This window comes from Oryx dammah, unplaced genomic scaffold (assembly GCF_014754425.2).
Source record: "Oryx dammah isolate SB20612 unplaced genomic scaffold, SCBI_Odam_1.1 HiC_scaffold_24, whole genome shotgun sequence".
In the NCBI taxonomy this organism is placed as follows: Eukaryota; Metazoa; Chordata; class Mammalia; order Artiodactyla; family Bovidae; genus Oryx; species Oryx dammah.
This window is the reverse complement of record NW_024070208.1, coordinates 30,905,722-30,924,497: the sequence shown is the minus strand read 5'-3', so window position 1 is coordinate 30,924,497 and position 18,776 is coordinate 30,905,722. Positions and strand designations below refer to the sequence as shown.

The following is an 18,776-nucleotide window of genomic DNA, read 5'->3' as shown; positions in this document are numbered from 1 at the left end:
GGCCAGGGAAGCAAAGAGCCAGGGGAGGTGCCCAGAGGTGCACCCTCGGCCAGGGAAGCAAAGAGTCAGGGGAGGTGCCCAGTGACACAGTACCACCGATCTGACTGGGTGTCTCTTACACGCTCTACCGTAAGAGATGCTCTGCGTCATAGACTGATTTCTGAAACAGACATTAGAAGGGCGTGGAGCAATTCAGGGACCGCTTCGCACTCCGCTGTGTTTGTTCTTCAGCCTCCCTCCCTCCTGTTGTTATGAAAATCTCACTTGTGAAGACTTAATTTCTGATCCGTGTCCCTGCTAGCTGGACCAGACATACCGCTGAGACTGGCCCTGTGCAGAACGATCTCAATTACGTGGTGTGTAAAACAAGGCGCAGATGTTTTTAAAACCCATCCAAAATCTTCTAACCTCAAAAGAGAATTTATCTGCATTTCCACTTAATGTGTATATTAACAAAACTCCCAACTTGGTGGCAGAGACTCGGGTCAATGTCACTAAGAAGAAGCTGCCATCAGCTGTGTTCAAACCCTGTCTGCAATTTTAAAATTCTGTACCAGCAACTTTGTGGGGAAAATTCATTATTTAAGGGGGTGTTTTGCCGGCTGGTTGGGTGCAAACCACCTGAGCTGTCTCCAACCCCAAGGTGCAGTGAGCATCGGGCCTGGTTCCTCCATGTCGTCCTGTCTGACGAAGGCCAACTCTCCTTTCTAAATGGTCGTCCATTTAGAAGAACGAGTCAGAAGAACTCGTATTCCTGGGTCACCTGTACAAAAGCCCGCAGCGCTAACAAAATCCTACTCCACAAACACGCAAACGCCTGAGAGTCTCTTAATTAAACAGCGCATAACTCAACCTATTCAATAGGCCAAACCCTATGTGAATATCTGAGAAGCCATTTTGACCAAAAAAAAAAAAACCCAGATGTCTGCATCAATTAAAGAAGACAAGAAAACAGGGGGATGGGAGAAAGAGAAAAGGAGGGAGCCTACGCCTCACCCCAGGCTCCCAGACCCCCTCCCGATGCACCCGACGTGTGACCATACCTGTGAGGATGAGAATGATGATCACGGCGAATATGTCCGGATTCTCGGCCAGCACCCCGGGTGCGTGCAGGGCCATGTGCGTCCGTGAGAACTCCGCAATGGGCTTCCCAATCAGCTCATCAAACGTTGCGCTCCAGGCCCGCGCTACACTCGAGGTACCTGCCGAGAAACACCGTCAGATGGAAGAGAAGGCAATAGTCAACACAGCGCCTGTTGTCAACATCTGCAGGACCCGCAGGGGCTCACAGCCTGTGGGTGCTGGGGAGCAGGGGACCCCGCGGCAGCCGCTGCATCCCAGGACGTGCTAACTCAGAAGGGAGGGCCGGTCGGAGTCTGCAGAGAAGCCAGACGTAGGGCCTGGGACGAGATGCACTCTCCATCACAACCAACAGAAACGTGTGTGAGTGTGTGTGTGTGTGTGTGTGTGTACTTTGTGTTTTGAACCTACGTGTAGCTGAATCATAGTAAAATTTAACAAAATAACACCATCCTGTCCGCCAAGAGGCACTCTGACAGTACTGACCTCTATTTTATTTCACTGTAACAAGAAATCCTGGGGACAGACAATGCAGGGGACCTCACAACCCGCCCCTGGGCTGCAGTAGGCAGTGGGGGCCACGTTCCTCCCTGAAGACCCTCAGCAGCGGAGCTGACAGGGCCTGCCTCCTGGAGGGGGCCGGGGGACCAAGGACAGTGGCTAAGGGCTGGCCCCCTCCCCTAGCAGCCAAGTAGCTGGCTCACCAACCCCTGGCCCCGCCCCTGCCAGAGTCAGCCACCTCTGCCGCTCTGTGCCAGCCCTAGGGGGACCACGGGCCCCGAGGCTCTGACCGCACGGAACACGCACAGGTGTGGAGTCCAGCACACCCCACCACCACCACCCCAATGGCCAAGAGCATCCGACTGTTCTCTCAATCCAAATAACACGCGTCACTGCTTTTCCAGCAACGCTTCCCAGGAAATGCTGCTAAAGTTCCAATCACCACAAAAGGCGTCTTCCTTTATTTGTAAAGGGTGCCCTGCTGGTGACTGTCACCTGTTGGTTTAGCAACGGCAGGAGCTTCATGCTCACCGTTGTTTTATTTGCAGGCAAGCTCTCTGGAAATGTAAAGGCCCTTTTAAAGTAGCCACATTCCCACCAAGAGGCTGGGCTGTCAGACTGGGTAATTTCTAATTTCTTCTTTGTGCTTTTCTGCCTTTCTTAAATTTTTCTGTATCAGTGATGTATTTACTTGAGTAATCAGGAAAAAGAGAAAGAGACGAGGTCCTTTTTTCACTCGCTATGAGCGTCCTGATTCTGCGTCTCTTTGTGCTAACGGACTGGCCTCTTGGGGGCTGGGCTTGTCCCCACTAGGGTCCCACATGCTTGGTCGTTAAGAGCCAGGGCAGTGGCACCCGCGGCAGGCCTCCACCTTGCACCAAAGGCAAAGGGAAAACGTGCATCAGTGAGGGGAGGCGGGAGGTGCCGAGCTTGCGGGGAGCCAGACCCCATGGGTCTGGGGAGCCAGGCTGGGGCGGGAACACCAGGAGGGAGGCGGGGCCCGGCCCCAGCGCGGAGACCTACCGATGATGTAGGACAGGATGAGGTTCCAGCCGGTGATGAAGGCCCAGAGCTCGCCTACGGTGACGTAGCTGTAGAGGTAGGCCGAGCCCGTCTTGGGGACCCGCGCGCCAAACTCGCCGTAGCAGAGTCCGGCCAGCACAGAGGCCAGTGCAGCGATGAGGAAGGAGATGACGATGGCGGGGCCGGCGTCCTCCCGCGCCACGGCCCCGGCCAGCACGTACACGCCGGCCCCCAGCGTGCTGCCCACCCCCAGCGCCACCAGGTCGAACGTGTTCAGGCATCGCGACAGCCGGCTCTCCTCGTGGCTGCAGTCCACCACCTTCCGGCGCAGCATCTGCTGCCCGATGCCCATCAGCATAGTGCACCCCATCCCGCGGCTGCAGGTCTGTCGAGGGGAGGACAGAGGCAGGAGCTTCGTTAGCGCTCTGCTCTCACCCAGGGACCCCTTCACTGCAGCAGGTGGGCCACGCGGTTCTGCACTGTCACTGGCCTCTAAAGCCTCACCTCTCACAATCCCACCACCTGTGGGCAGAACACCCACCCACAGCTTCCTGGCCTCAGGTTTGACCAGCGGGAGAAACACCCAGAGGCCAACCCACCCGCTGATGGGACTCTGGTCTCTTGAGCCCCGACACTGATTTCAGTTCCCAATCGAGAGCCTTATCCAGGCAGAAATAGCAAGAGAAGCGCAATTAAGCCCATCGTTCCTGCTGAGAGTCATACAATTCACCAGGAAAAGTAAGCTGTTACTCTAAGGGTATGGGCTTCCCAGGTGGCTCAGATAGTAAAGAAGCCGCCCACCAATGCAGAAGACGCAAGTTTGATCCCTGGGTCAGGAAGAAACCCTGGAGAAGGAAAGGGCAGCCCACTCCAGTATTCTTGCCTGGAGAATCCCAGGGACGGAAGAGCCTGGCAGGCTACAAGTTCATGGGGTTGCAAAGAGCTGGACACGACTGAGCGACTAAACAACAACATTCCAAGTGTGCTGTTGTGGAAGGCAAACCAAACTAAATATGAATTTAACTATCAGAACCCAGAGGCCTTCAATGGCAGTGACAACACTTTTCAGACCTTCCCGGGACCAAGCAGGAGCCAGGCTGTCTCCAGTTTAACCAAGAGCATGCCCAGAGCAGAAAAGCATTGAACTGTTACGAGCTAGGGCCCCTTGTAACTGTCGCTACTCTGGGAAGCACTTTTCCTCTGCACCAAAATGCGGGCAGAGTGCTATGTGATACAGTCCAGATGGTGCTCACAGGGTCCATTCATCGACCTTCACAGGGACCTTATCACTCCATGGGGCCCAGGATGCCACCCACCTCCTGAGCCACATCCCTGGTCAGCATCCTCTGGGAGACGCCAGCCAAGCACAGGAGAATTCGTCCCGAGGGGGCGGGGCCTGCCTGGAGCCCCAAGGAGGGGGAGTCAGAGACCCTATCCTTCCAAAGAGGACAGTGTGGGAAGCGGGAATCCTGAGAGAACATCCCCCAGGCCAGGCAGCCAAGGTCGACAACAGTAAGTGACAGGCTATAGTCGAGCGTATGATGTGATGAGAAGGGCCTTTACCTCGGAGAGCCTCCTCCCCAAGGCCGTAACCTCAGGCTAATCCCAAGAAAAGTATCAGACAAATCACAGAAGAGGAACTCTCTACGAAGCACCTGCATTTCGCTCCTCGTGTGTGCGCGCACATTCTTTCTTTAGTTGTGCCCAGTCCTCGGGTGTCATCAAGAACAAGAGAAGTCCGTGAGCTGGAACAAAGAGGAGGAGCCTCAGGAGACAGGACACTAGCCTAGAGGACGGGATGAGGCCCCGGGATGGGAGGAGGACGGCGGGGAAAGCTCAGGAAGTCTGAACAAACCACAGACTTCAGCTGTATCCATACCAGGCGGTTGGCCACAGCAGAAATATCACGCTAGTGTTAAGATGCTAATCTCAGAGGAAGCTGGGTGTAGGCACGCAGGAACTACCCTCACAGCTCCTGCGAACCTAAACGTGTGCAGAGACAAGCTACCATTATGACTCTGAGCCACGGGAAATCCACCTTGATGGCCAATTGGTGTTGACTGACCTACCTCACTTTGCTGCAGTTAAGTGACCGGAAAGCGCAATCGTCTCAGTGGAGACGGGAGGTCTGGTAGAGGCTGTACTTAACCACCTGGAACCCTGGACTGCCTGCCCACACCCCTGTGGGCTGGTCCCCTGCCCAGCTGCGGGCCAGGCCCCCTGCAAGTCACAGAGGGATGGGTGGGGGTCCTCTCCATATTTTATCTGATGGGCCAAGAGAAGAGAAAAAAAAAAACAGTTTCTCGAGACTCAAAGTTTTCAGCTAGAATGGAGAATAAACTTCTCCGGTCGGAAAACCTTCTTGTAAAGATGAGGAAAAATAACGCAGAGAGCCAAGAGTCGAATGGGGTCACGAGCTCGGAAGGTGCAGGGGGGCCAGCTCCATATCTGGGTCTGGCGTTGTTGGGGGGGGTAGGAAATGATATCACCCTTGGTGAGGGGGGCGGAAGTGGGAGGAAATGAGGGAAGATGACCTTATTAGTGGAACAGCAGGGGAGCAGGAAAGTCAGGGGTCTGATAAGAGCCGAGAGGGCAGGGACAGAACAAGAGACAGGACAGAGAGCACCAGTGCCCGGGATGCTTGCGGCCACTCACTGGCCCGTTGCTGGCGCTTGGTTGGGAGCCTCAAGCCCTGAGGGGTCCCAGTGAGGCGGCCGTGGGGGAGCAGGTGCTGAGGACCCGCCAGGGACCAGCACTGTCTAGGAAGCCCAGGGTGCAAGTCCTCCTGGTCCTGCCTTCTTCTTTCTTCCTTCCAGGATTTCCCTGAATTCATTCAAGCCAGACTATGAACCACAACAAAGTCTATAATAAACCACTGCTTGGATAACAAGTTAAAAGGGAAGATGCACCATTTCAACACCACCCTCAGTGGAAGGGCTGTGCCAGGGACGGTGGGAAAGGGGTGAATAACTTGGCAGCATCATCTCGGGGAAAACCCAGAAGGGAAGTGGAGCCTGAGAGCACCTGACCACCCGCCCTGCTTCTAACGTGACTGGTAAATGGGACCGACATTTAGAGAGAGCAGGCACCCACTCCCACCTTCTCCTCAGTTCAGTTCAGTTCAGTTGCTCAGTCGTGTCCGACTCTTTGCAGCTCCCTGGACTGCAGCATGCCAGGCCTCCCTGTCCATCACCAACTCCTAGAGCTTGCTCAAACTCATGACCATTGAGTCGGTGATGCTTTCTAACCATCTCATCCTCTGCCATCCATTTCTCCTCCTGCCTTCAATATTTCCCAGTATCAAGGTCTTTTCAAATGAGTCAGTTCTTTGAATCAGGTGGCCAAAGGATTGGAGTTTCAGCTACAGCATCAGTCCTTCCAATGAATATTCAGGACTGATTTCCTTTAGGATGAACTGGTTGGATCTCCTTGCAGTCCAATGGACTCTCAAGTCTTCTCCAACACCACAGTTCAAAAGCATCAATTCTTTGGTGCTCAGCTTTCTTTATAGTCCAACTCTCACATCCATACACGACTACTGGAAAAACCATAGCTTTGACTAGATGGACCTTTGTTGGCAAAGTAATGTCTTTGCTTTTTAATATGCTGTCTAGGTTGGTCATAGCTTTTCTCCCAAGGAACAAGCATCTTTTAATTTCACGGCTGCAGTCACCATCTGCAATGATTTTGGAGCCCAGAAAAATAAAGTCTCTCATTATTTCTGTTTCCCCATCTATTTCCCATCACTAAGTGATGGGACCAGATGCCATGATCTTAGTTTTCTGAATGTTGAGTTTGAAGCCAACTTTTTCACTCTCCACTTTCACTTTCATCAAGAGGCTCTTTAGTTCTTTTTCACTTTCTGCCATAAGAGTGATGTTATCTGCATATCTGACATTGATATTTCTCCTGGCAATCTTGATTCCAGCTTGTGCTTCTTCCAGCCCAGCATTTCTCATGGTGTACTCTACATATAAGTTAAATAAGCAGGGTGACAATATACAGCCTTGACGTACTCCTTTCCCTATTTGGAACCAGTCCGTTGTTTCAGGTCCAGTTCTAACTGTTGCTTCCTGACCTGCATACAGGTTTCTCAAGAGGCAGGTCAGGTGGTCTGGTATTCCCATCTCTTTAAGAATTTTCTCCTAGATGTAGTTTTTAGTTCATAACAAATGGATTCTCTCCCCAAAACGATAAAAGCCAAGTGCAAAGCAAAGACAGTGCAATTGAACAGCACAGTCTTTCCTTGGCTTCCCAGAGTAAAGTGACCCAGGAGGCTAGAGCGAGCACCATCTTCCTCTGAAACACCACTCTATCCTGGGCTCTGGGAAGGGCTGGTCCATAGTCCACACACCTTTCTCACAGGGGCTGCTGTCTGGGGAAGAAGCCAGCGCTGCCAGAGTGCCTGCACTGGGACACCTGGCAAAGGACACGCAGGGGGACCCCTTCCGAGAGCCCACTGACCTCACTATAGGCCGAAATGAGCCCCCCTGGACACTGCAGCTGCAGGGAACATGCCACACGCCCCTGGTTATCCCTTCTCCATGAACCCACTTAACCAACCCTGGGGACCCAGCACCATCTTTAAAATAAAGGGGCCGGGACACTGAGTTCTGTAAATTTGGACCCACACACTGGACTGCAAACACACGTGAAAGGGACTTTCTGGTTGAGACTCCCTGGACATAGCTGACTTCTTGTAAGTGGGGAGACAGCAGCCATTGTTTCTCAGGAAGAGTCCTGGGCTGGAGGAAAGAGCTCGGGTGCAGTGAACAAGAGCATAGCAGGGCTGGCTGTTTGCTCTTGGGCTGCCTCTCCTGCACGCCCTCTCTGTCTGGGGAAAGGGCAAACCCAGTCCCCTGGAAACCGCTGGGGCAGGAACGCAACCAGTCGCTGCCGAACCCCAGGGCTGAGAGTGCGGACAGCATGAGTGCCGTGTCCAATTCTACTTCCCAGCGGGGAGAGACTGAGATGCTCACTAACCCCGCCCCGGGCTTACTTTAAAGTAACGTCCTTTCTTTCTCCTTGGCAGTAACGGAAAAATCTGGGTTTTCCAGGCAGCAGCATCTGTCAGTATTGTGCACACATTACCCCACAACTCACGTTCATGCCTGGACTCCTGAGCTGCTCATTCAGCCAACAGCTGAAAACAAATGAAACTTCTCCATGTAAAACCAATCTAAGCACGTCAGCCTCGCCAGTGTCAGGCTCGGACAGACTTCCTGCAGTCAGGATTTACGCAGAAAGTCCCCAGTATGCATTGAAAGCATTATCTGGAAATTACGTTATCCTGTCTCCCAGGGAGTAATTTCTGCAACAGTCAAGAGCTATACTTTCATTCCAGTTTTTGACAGGAATCCTATAACGGCAAGAGCTTTGGCTCTCTCTCACTCACGACTCACGCGTTATGAAAGAATGTCCTCTTAGAAAGCAAAGGAAATCTGTCCCTTTCCCACAGAATTTCTAACTCCAAGTTTGATTCCAGTGATCACTATGTAACAGTCGGAGCAAGATGGCCCAACGGGTCCAGACTGCTGAGATAAAGACTTTAGGATGCGGTGTTGAAGGTGTCTGACAAAGGCCGGCAGGTGTGAACTGTGTGATTTTTTTTTTTTCACTCAGATTTAATGACAGTCCCATTACCAAAAAAGAAGTTTGATGGCTTCACAGAGGGAGGGGAAGAGGTCACAGACGGAGGCTGTGATAGACACTAAGTTCATAAATCCTTTGGAGAAAGTCTTAACATTGACATTTTGTTCTTCATATGTCTTTTTTTTTTTTTAAGTGGTCATTACATTTGGGAGTGGTCCCAAGCAGGGGAGTCATGTAGAGTAAACCCTGTCATTCCAGCAGGAGACAGACGCGCTGAGGTCCACACAGGACGCTGAGCGGGGACAGGCGGTCCCCAAGTCCCCTTCAGCTACGTGGGGCAAGGCTGCCCAGGAGTCCTGAAGGCTCTGGAACGCCTGCAGCTTTAATGAGGAAGGGAGCAGAGGTGAAGCCATCTCAACCAGACGTGGTCCAAAACGAGAGTGTTCCAGGTCACGGGCCACGGTGGAGGAGGAGAGATACAAGCAAGGAATGCAATCTGCGTTGAAGGAAGTTGTTCTCCAAGCCAGATCCACTTCCCCCAGGTGTCAGGAGGCCCAGGTGCAAGAACTTTTAAATTAAAAAAAAAAAACAAGGATGGAGGGGACTGGTTGACACAGATGAAGACCCAACACGTGGGCGCATGGAAGGAGGTTAAGCAAACGACAGAACTGAACTGGTGCACAGCGGGGCAGAGGGGAGGCGAGGGGAGAAGGGGACCACAGGGTGGTGAAGGTTTGCAGTGGCTAGGGGGCTAGCCACACCCCCACGTCCTCGCTGGGCAGCGGGAGCCCATCCACCACCCATGAGATGTGATCTCAGGACTCGGACTCTCTTAAAGTCCCCCAGGGTCTACACCCGTCTGACCCCAGGCAGCGATGACAAGCTGAGGGCAGAACGGAACTCCTCCTGAATTTAGCTCCTGAATTCAGCGATCTCACTCCTGGAATGATGCCCTGGGCTGACACAGCCAGGCTTAGGGAAAAGCAGAAATGGAGTCCCAGCCGAAGAGGCAGAGAGTCGGGGCCAGTAACTTGGTGGAGGGCATGCAGCCAACCAAAGATGGGAGTCGGGGCTCAAACCCATGCCTCACCGCCTGCAGAGCCTGCTCTGTCCTCTGAGTCAGGATCCCCAGGGCCCCGGGGGTGCAGAGGGGCTTGGGGGAGAGGCTGGACAGCTAACTGGCAGTGGGCGGGAGGGTGGTGGTGGTGCAAGCCCCCATCTCGGAGCTAAGCGTCCACACGACCAACCAGCAGGGCTGCATCTAATCGCCTCTGCCCCCAGCACCTACGAGGCCCACGAGCAGAACATACGGGACCAGAACACGTACAGGGCCCATAGCTCACACTCAGTACGATCAATGACTTAATTTCAGGGAACTTAACAGGACACTGGCTGGACGTCTGTCCTTCACCTTAGGCAACATCTTCACCATTGACTTCAAAGACTTATGAGGGTCTGTCCATCAAAGGAGATCTCATTTGCTGAATATTCAAAGGTTCAAGTCACCAAAGAGTCCGGTTCTATTTCTCTAAATGAATACACATGTAAGAAGATGCTATTTGGGTTAAAATTCAGCCCAAGCAACAAGGAGTTACCTCTGAGGCCTTGAAAGTTTCCCAACAGTTCCTTCTGTCATGGGAGGTGCTCCACTGTGGGGACAGCTGGGGTCCCTGTCAACTCTGCCCAGGGCTCCTTGGGTTAAACTAGTGCATGTCTCTGGGGCCTCAGTTTCCACATCTGAAAAATGGGGTGGCTCTCTGGTCCTGCCTTGACAGATAATGCACAAGGAGTATACTAAGACGGCTTCCCTGGTGGCTCGGTAAAGAATCTGACTGCAGTGCAGGAGATACGGGTTCCATTCCTGGGTCAGGAAGATCCCCTGGAGAAGGGCATTGCAACCCACTCCAGGATCCTGGCCCAGAGAATCCCATGGACAGAGGAGCCTGGCGGGATACAGTCCATGGGGTTGCAAAGAGTCAGACACAACTAAGTATACACAGGCAGGCATGCTAAGAACCAAGTTCTTCCCGGCAGAGTCAGCACTGGTTCTTTTTTCTAAGTCTCAGCACCTGCCCATCGCCTCTCCCTCACAGAAGCAAGGCAGACAAATTCCGGCAGCTTGAGGTCCCCATCACACAGCAGGCCAGGATGCCTGGCCTGACACTGTTAACGTTTCCGGCTTACCCACACACAAGCTTGTCCACAGCGTTTGCCCAGATCCAAGAGAGACAGCAGACAAGAAGCCAGTGGATGACCCAGTAAGTGCATCCTCACGAAAATCAGATAAAATCTAGGAACGCTTCCTCCTGTAGCCAGCAGGATGTGACTAAGAGTCTTTTTGTCTCCCAACAGTGTTTTCATCACCAGGGAAGCTGTGCTTTATCAAGATACACACCCCAGTTCTGTGTGTAGAAATGCATTACAACAGAAACCTGTGTTTCGTGAGGGGCTCAGAGCTGCTCCGACACGTACCTTAGTGCTTCTCAGTTCTCTGGGATGGAAAGAAGCAAACATGCTCCACCTGGTTCACTGAAGCCGGTGACGGACAAACTCTGTGGGCAGGCCCAGGGGTGGGGAACGGGCCCCCTGCTCAGGGCAGGGTCCATGAGCCAGAGCCCAGCAGGGGCCTGGTCCTGAGTAGGCGGTGGGTCCGGGGGTGCTAGTGAGGGGGCTTTGTAAAGCTGTGTGTGTGAACTGTGGACACTTCGTCTGGCTCTCCAGACGAATGGAAATGTCTTAAATAAAGATCCCCCAGGATCAGAAATCAGACTTACTGGCAGAACACTGTTTCTTTAGTTCTCCAGGCTCTAAGGAATCCTGAAAAGCATATTAGAGATTTCAGAGGCTCCTTCTCCAAATGTCCTCTTTCACAAAGCGCCAGGACAGCCAGCCCCTGGAACCAAGCAAGGCGGGGACTCCTGCCCAGCGGATCTGACCTCACTGCTCGGTCACAGACCATTATTTTCCCATTTACTCAGTTACTCACTCAGCAAACTCTCACAGACTCACCTACTTACCCATAAGCCTGGGGCCACTGTAATCCTCAAATTCCTGTCACTTCCTCCCTTCCCCTAGTCTTCCCACTGCCACAGGCTACTCTGAAAACACTGAGAATTTCTAGAAAATGCACTGACTCAAAAGTAAAGTAGCTGTGAGAAGTCAGGGACAGCTTCCCAAACCGACCCGGAGAAGAGACTCTCGGGAGCTGGGGTCCTGAAAGCAACACTGCACACCAGCTCCTCGCCACACACACACACACGCGGGTACACCTTGTCCTCACCAGAGACCAGCAGAGGCACAGGCCTCCCTCCTCTCCCAGGAGGATGGATGGACCCCCAGCCACAGTCACCTCACTTTAAGTCGGGAGCCAGGATTTGGACCCACATCCTCTGACTCCAGGAGCCCTGTTCCACAGCAGGTGCCAGAGCAACACGACTTTGACCAAATGTACTCTTCTTCCCGCTTGACAACACTCAACTTTGTCACCCTATCTGAAATCCCACAAATAAGGCAGTCACATGGGTTAAGACAACCTCTTTCTGAATGCCACTACGCCTGGCAAGTCCAGTCAATGAGTTACTCACACGGTGGAGTGGATCTGCGTCACCCGCCCACTTCCCGCAGCCGCTGGCCAGGAGCCACTGGCTTTGAAGCAACAGGCGCTTTCTCTGGGTCTGAGGACAAGGAGGTAACTGGGGCAGCAGGGCCCAGAGGGGCCTCAGGGGAGAGTTCTGGAAAGCACACAGAGGGCAGGGGCTTGGAGAATCATGCGGAGGAAGAGCTGCCAAAGAGACAGATCAAATATTGCATTGGGAGAGTCCGTGTCTCTGAGCAAAGTGGGAAGACAGTGTCAAATGAGTCTGGCAGCAGCCCTTGAAAATAACAGGAATACACACGTGTGAGTGTATACTCAGACTAGTGGAAAATAACAGGAACACACACGAGTGTGCGTGTATACTCAGACTGGTTGAGAATAACAGGAACGCACACGAGTGTGCGTGTATACTCAGACTGGTTGAGAATAACAGGAACGCACATGAGTGTGCGTGTATACTCACACTGGTAGAGAATAACAGGAACACACACGAGTGTGAGTGTATATTCAGACTAGTTGAAAATAACAGGAACACACATGTGTGTGTATATTCAGACTGGTTGAAAATTAACAGGAACACACACGAGTATGTGTATACTCAGATTGGTCTGGAAGGAGAATCATAGCAGTGTCTCTGGACAAATTACTGGCATTTTCGCCAGCATTTTAACATTCTTTCAGTGACTGCTTACTGTTTCTTAACTGAGGGGAAGGAAATCTCTTTTGAAGAGTCCACCTTGGAGGTACCTGGGTACGTGGAGCTTTATTACATTTTCTCTCTGCATACGTGCCCATTGAGAAATTCCCAAAAGCAAGAGAGAGGGTTTCCTGTTAGTCTGACCCAGGAAACAACAAGGAAACTCCTTTTGAGACCTGCACCCCCAGGGCAGCCCCTTGATGCTAAGACATAGCTGTGTACAAAGTCTTACGCATGATTAGATTGAACCATATGAAACTGTCAATATTCAGCTGATTTTTTTGTTAACTAGAAAAACAGCCAAGAGTAAAGGATTTGTACTAGGCAGTCGTGGACCATGTCCCTAGACATTTCTCTGAGACTAAATGGTACCATTTGGGACTTTGCCTGAAATCACAGAAGCTAATGAGAGTTCCAAAGAAGAGGTTAAAGGAAAGCGAAGAACAAAATGGTTTGTAGGTTATTCAAAACCTGGGAGAGAGAAACCAGCAGACACGTTGTTTCTGTGCTATCCATGGTGCAGGACATATGTGAAATTTCAGGTTCACCCTCCCCACTTTTCAGCAGGTCACACGCTCACCTGCCCAAGAGACAAAGCTCAGGCCCACCAGGCTGAACAGGCGAGGCTAGGCTGGGCTGTGGGGAGCGGGAAAGGCCAGGAGAGCTGCGGCTGGGCGTCTGAGGGATGCGCACTTGAGATGTAAACCTTTTACGTAAAGGAAGGGTTGAGGGCAGCAACCACATACCTCTGCGAGGATTAATCAGGTCTTACTGGGCGGGACAGACGCGAGGGGAGAGGGTCCCAGGCCGCCACCCGCCTTCTTTATTTGGGGAGTGAATCGACACGTTAGCCTTCGAGCAGGGTATTTTGATCCAGCTGACAAAGTGCCTGTGTGCAAGCAGATCCTCTGTCCTTTCCTGGGTTCCTGCATTTGCTCCATCCCTGTCCTCTCCTCTTGGAGCCCCTGGTTACCGTGGGGATTACCTGCGCGGGGCTTGCTGTGCAAGGATAAGCCCTAGCAGGAAACGCACATTTCATGACAGGTCGTGCTAGTGTGTGTACAACCTGCTTCTCTGGTGGCCAAGACTTCAGACACTCGCCCCCAAAAGAAAGCGTTTAAAGTCTGAAGGAAACACTGTGGCCCTCTTTCTGGCTCCACACCCCACCTGTCTGCAGGCCGACCCCCAAGCACCTGTTTGTACACCTTCCCAGCCTGGGGATTTCTGTTACATCACACACGTGGGGTACACATCCAGCGGGCAGTAACAGAATTGTCTCCCTCAGAGAGAACATGCCGCCATGGACCCGAAGTCACTCCGCAGCTTCGGGAGCAAGCAGCCAGGTGCACGAGGGCCTGTGGGCTCCGTAACGCAGGACCGACGATCAAGGGCCAGGAGAAAATGCACCAGAGGATCACAGTGAGGCCTGAGATGGACAGAGCGGCCAAGAGTGCGGACATGAGGCCAGGGCTGGCCTGCGGCCCTGAGCGTGAAGGATGGACGGTGGCTACACCGACGTCACAGGCAGAGCCCCCTGATGGAAGCTCCCAGGCAAAGACCTTGAAATAGGCTGTCCCTCCGGAATGCCACTGGAACCTGACCCCATTTTCCGGCCTGCGGTTAACTGGTTCCCACTTAGTGACGTGGGGAAGCTCACACATATGGGGCTCACCCAGAGTATCCCCCTGCCTGCAGGGAGGAGCTGGGGGGCCCTGCTCCCTCCCTCGGGGTCTCCACGTGGCAAAGGTCACAGCTGAGCCCCCAGTCCCCTGATGAAGGACTCAGCGAGGGCCGCTGATCCTGACTATGTGTGTCTTCTCAATGCAGCTCCACACTCAAAATTAAGAATATGAAGGGCCCAGAGGACTGTAGGAATGTGTGTGTGTGGGTGAGTGAGCAACTGCAGTTCTTTTACACACACACACACACACACACACACACACACAAGCCCCTCTGAAAAACTTTGTGATGAATGAAACAGTGACAAAAGTGAAGCCTTCATACTCGATGACCAGTTACTTATCAAATAATGACCTGAGCAACAACTGTCCAGCACTTACACAGTAGGATCCGTTCTCCCCAAACTACATCCTATGCCAGATGCAGATACAAGCAACAGGCGAAACTAGACCCACTCTCACTTTATTTATTAGGTTTTAATTTTTTGGCTGTACCACATGGCATGTGGGATCTTAGTTACCTGACCAGGGATTGAACCCTGCAGTGGAAGCTTATAACCACTGGACCACCAGGGAAGTCCCTGGACCCACTCTTATTTAAAGGGACATGAGGGACACGGAGATCCCCTGGCCGGCCTTGGCCTTCCCTGCTCCCCATGCCTGTTCCTGTCCCACCTTGCCCCCACCCCCAGACTCTGGGGCTCCAAGGACGGGCCTGAAATACACTGACCGACAGCTGGTTACAGCACCCAGGAACAAGCTGTGGGAGAACTCTTGAGTAGAGTGAAAGGCTGAGGACTGAGAGGCAGGGGGCCCAGGATGCAGACTGGAACAGGCCCTTGAACCTGAGACCGCAACGACTCCGAGATTCACAGGCAGACGAGGAATAGATGCATAGAGGCCGTGGCGTTGCGGCCGCCCCCGGGGCCCAGTCCCTCTGAGGACAGCAGGCCACGTGGACAAAGCCTCGTGTGCGGGGACACCTGCTCCCCACCACGCGCCCTGGACCGAAGGCCCTGCCGTCCCAGGACATCAAGCAGTCTGGATGAGCAGAAGTGCACACAGAAACTCAAGAGCCCACGAGAGTGAAAGACAAGCCTTTCAGGGTGAGACAGAAGAACTGACCGAGGCAGGCCAGTGAGATGTTAAAAAGACTTAGGGCTTAGCTGTCAGTTAACCTCAAAAGCCGACAGCCAATGAAAGGCCTAAATGAGTAACATCCCAGCACCAAGAGCAGACCCTCCTGCTGGACTGCACCTGGACTATGACGTAAGGACCGTCACCTCGTCACTGGGGGGGTCCCTGGTCCTGGAGCGATGGCGTCTCAGGAGGGTCGAGAGGGGGCCGCTGGCTCCTAGGAAGCAAGGGAAGAGATCACGTTAGACTCTATCTGGGGGCCCAGAACCTCCAAGCCCATGGCCAACGCAGGGAGGAAAGTTTCTGTTCAGCCCAGCATCAGAGGGCAGACGAGGTCCCAACGTAGATGGAGCAGCATGGGTGAGGGGGCAGTGTGGAGGGAAAGTGGGGGGGCACTGCTGAGGAGAACCCGGGAAACTGGACAAGACGGCCTCCAAACCAGGGGTCCCACCCAGCCACCGCTGCAAAGGTGGGGTCTCGTCTCAAGTAAGAACGGCAGCAGAGCATCATCCAGACAGGCCACGCCCACACATCAAGGGCACAGAGCTGGCCTGTGCATGCTCAGAGGCCCTGAGAGGGGCCAGCCGGGCAGTGAGTCCTCTTGGATGCTGGCACTGAGACTTCCAGGTCAGCAGGGCCAGCAGGGCCAGAGAGCCTCAGCTGCAACCTCCAGGGAACTCGGGACTCTAATCTGTGACCATCCGCTCTCTTGTCCTCGCTGGGACCGTGGCATGGCTCCAGTACTCTATTCGGTTGGCACTAAGTACCCGCTGGCCCCAGGGACTTCGGGGCAGGCCCCAGACTGCTCCGATATGGGTGGGCCCCATCACCATGCGCCTGCGGTCCCAGAAGGAATGGGTGCAGAGATGGCCAGCCTTCACGGGGCGTCCAGGAAGAACCTCCTGGACGAGACGCATCAAGTCCTCTGTCTTCCCAGCCGCAGGGTTTCTACTCTGCGCGCGCTCATGCCCTCATTCACTCAGGAGCAGGAGAGGTTTGGTTATTATGCTTCGTGACCCCAGCGAGGATCAGCACTGAGCCAAACACACACGTGAAGTTGCTCACCAACAGCTCCAGTTTGTGACTTCAGTGCAGTCAAGTTTCCAGCAGCTGGAATCATCTATTCCATCCCAACCAACACCTTTCGTCTGTTCACCCTACACTAAGATGCCATTCTTTGCCACTTCCTCTTTTGCAGATGTTCAGACCTACAGAAAAGCTAGCATATTTAGGGACTTTTCATCTACATATACCAACACTGAGCATTTTGCCATATTTGCTCTATCGTTGTGTACATGTACACTTTTCTCCCGAACCACTTGAGCGTGAGCTGCAGTAGCTACCGTGACACTTGATCTCTAAGTCTGCTGATAGCCCACAAGGACGACTCTCACCTACGTAACTCTTAATGCTGCTCTTACAGATAAGAAACCGAACATTCGCTCAACAGCCTCCGAAACCCAGCCCATGATCAAATGGCCAAAACTGACAGTATGTTGCCAGCCGTCTGTCACGTCCCCAGTACAACAAAGGCAGTGGGAGAAGCAAAGGTGTGTGAGGCTCAGGTCACAGTGCAGGGCAGATGGACACACGGATCCTTCCCGGGCACTGACGCACCCACGAGTCTCTATCTCGGCCCAAGAGAAAGAGGCAACTGCAGGCAGCCTCAAGAAGCCGACAAAGGCAAGGCACTGGGTTCTCCCTAGAGCTCTAAGAAGGTACACACCCTCCCAACACCTGGCCTGGAGCCCAGTGACACCTATTTTGGACTTCTGACCCGCAGAACTGAAAATAGTAAATTTGTGTTGTTTAAAGATTTTCTTTCTTTCTTTCTTTCTTTCTTCTTTTTTAATGCAGAGGCTTGAAACAAGGCTGGAATCCATCCAAGAGCTGGGGGCTGGGAACAAGTCATGGAGTCTGGGCGCCCAGAGCCACCATCAGATTGATATTTTAGGAGGAAAATCTTGGAATGAAAGGAACAGAATTGAGAAGGAAAACAACTGACGGCGTTTGGGGACAATGATAAGATTTGAACTATCAAAAAAAACCTAGAATTGTGGAAAAGTTGGATATGTCACCAAGGTCTCAGTTGATGGTTTCCCAAGACTTAGGAGTTTTCTGAGGACACCGGTGGTGATACTAACAAATGTGTTTTTAGATAAACTAATACGTGTCATGAGCTTCCCTGGTGGCTCAGACAGTAAAGAATCCATCTGCAATGTAGGAGACCCAGGTTTCATCCCTGGAGACCCAGGGTCGGGAAGATCCCCTGGAGAAGGGAATGGCAACCACTCCAGTATTCTGGCCTGGAGGATCCCATGGACAGAGGAGCCTGGCTACAGTCCATGGGGTTGAAAAGAGTCAGACACATACTGATCCATACCACCCACATAAGTAGAAGCTCCGTGGAGTTCTCCACAGTCTTTAGGACCATGGTGGGTTCTGAGATCAAACAGTCTGAGAACCACTGCTTTAGGGCTGCCCTAAGGCTTGGACACGGCCAGGCTGACACCAGCCCCCCAGGAAAGCCGCTCTCCAGCTTCCTCAGGCAGGGTGAAGCAGCCCGTGTCTCCCTGTCAGAGCCGCAAAGCAGGTAAGGGATGTTCAACTTAAGTGCTAGAGAAAGGCTGCCATACATTAAACCAGGCTGCGCCCACCAGGATTATTGGGACTGGCATGAACAGCAAGTAAACTCATTAGCACTGCTTTTCTTTACTCCAAGAATGTTCCAACCGATTTATTCTACTTCGGATTTAAAGTTTCACTTGTTAAAAGCAGGGTAGTGAGAATGCTACAACCACCTCAAAACTAAAGCATTTTATGTCACTTATTTCATCATAAATACAGCAGGCCGCATTCCAACACCACCCTGGACAGGCTCCCAAGGGCACAAGTGTGATCACGACACCACATATCTGTGCAACAGGGGACACCCGCACACTGATGGGAAATGTGTTTATGCAAAATCACCTGGAAACATCAGTGAACATATTTCCACTGAATAATTTATAAATGAAGAGGAATCAGGCCTTCCCATTAGGTACATTGGTAGGAACTACTAAACAGGTTTTTTTGCTTTATCTTATTAAAGATAATACACAACTTTTTTTGTTGGTATTGTTCAGTTACTAAGTCGTGCCTGACTCATTGCGACCCTGTGGACTGCAGCATGTCAGGCTTCCCTGTCCAGCTGAAGTAGCTGCTTTGCCTTTGAATGAGTCTGTGTTTTGTTCTTCAAGTCACAAGTGTCTTGAGTGTCAGACACAGTTGTGGAAACCAGGGACGCAGCAGTGAACTCATGAGACCAAAATTCCTGCCTCTGAGAATTTATGTACCTCTTATGATTGGAACATCTTTGAAACATATGGATGGATGAAATATCAACAGGAAGAACATGTTTCTGATTCATTAAAGCAATTCCATGAAATTATTAGAAATAAGATGAGCCCCAAATACACAAGCCAGCGCTCCA

The 18,776-nt window shown here is 52.4% G+C and overlaps 1 protein-coding gene across 2 annotated transcripts in view; it reads right to left on the bottom strand.

Moving 5' to 3' along the window:
• Positions 1-18,776, bottom strand: part of SLC7A1 (solute carrier family 7 member 1) — a 58,332-nt gene that overhangs the window by 13,049 nt on the left and 26,507 nt on the right. Inside the window, exons 2-4 of one of the 2 annotated variants that reach the window (XM_040266727.1) lie at positions 15,425-15,521; positions 2,605-2,989; positions 1,044-1,202 (exon numbers count right to left, since the gene is read on the bottom strand). In XM_040266727.1, coding sequence (XP_040122661.1) covers positions 1,044-1,202; positions 2,605-2,974 — 529 coding nt within the window. In that variant the 5' untranslated portion in view covers positions 2,975-2,989; positions 15,425-15,521. The remainder of the gene's footprint in view (positions 1-1,043; positions 1,203-2,604; positions 2,990-15,424; positions 15,522-18,776) is intronic. The other variant, XM_040266728.1, reaches the window with a different exon arrangement.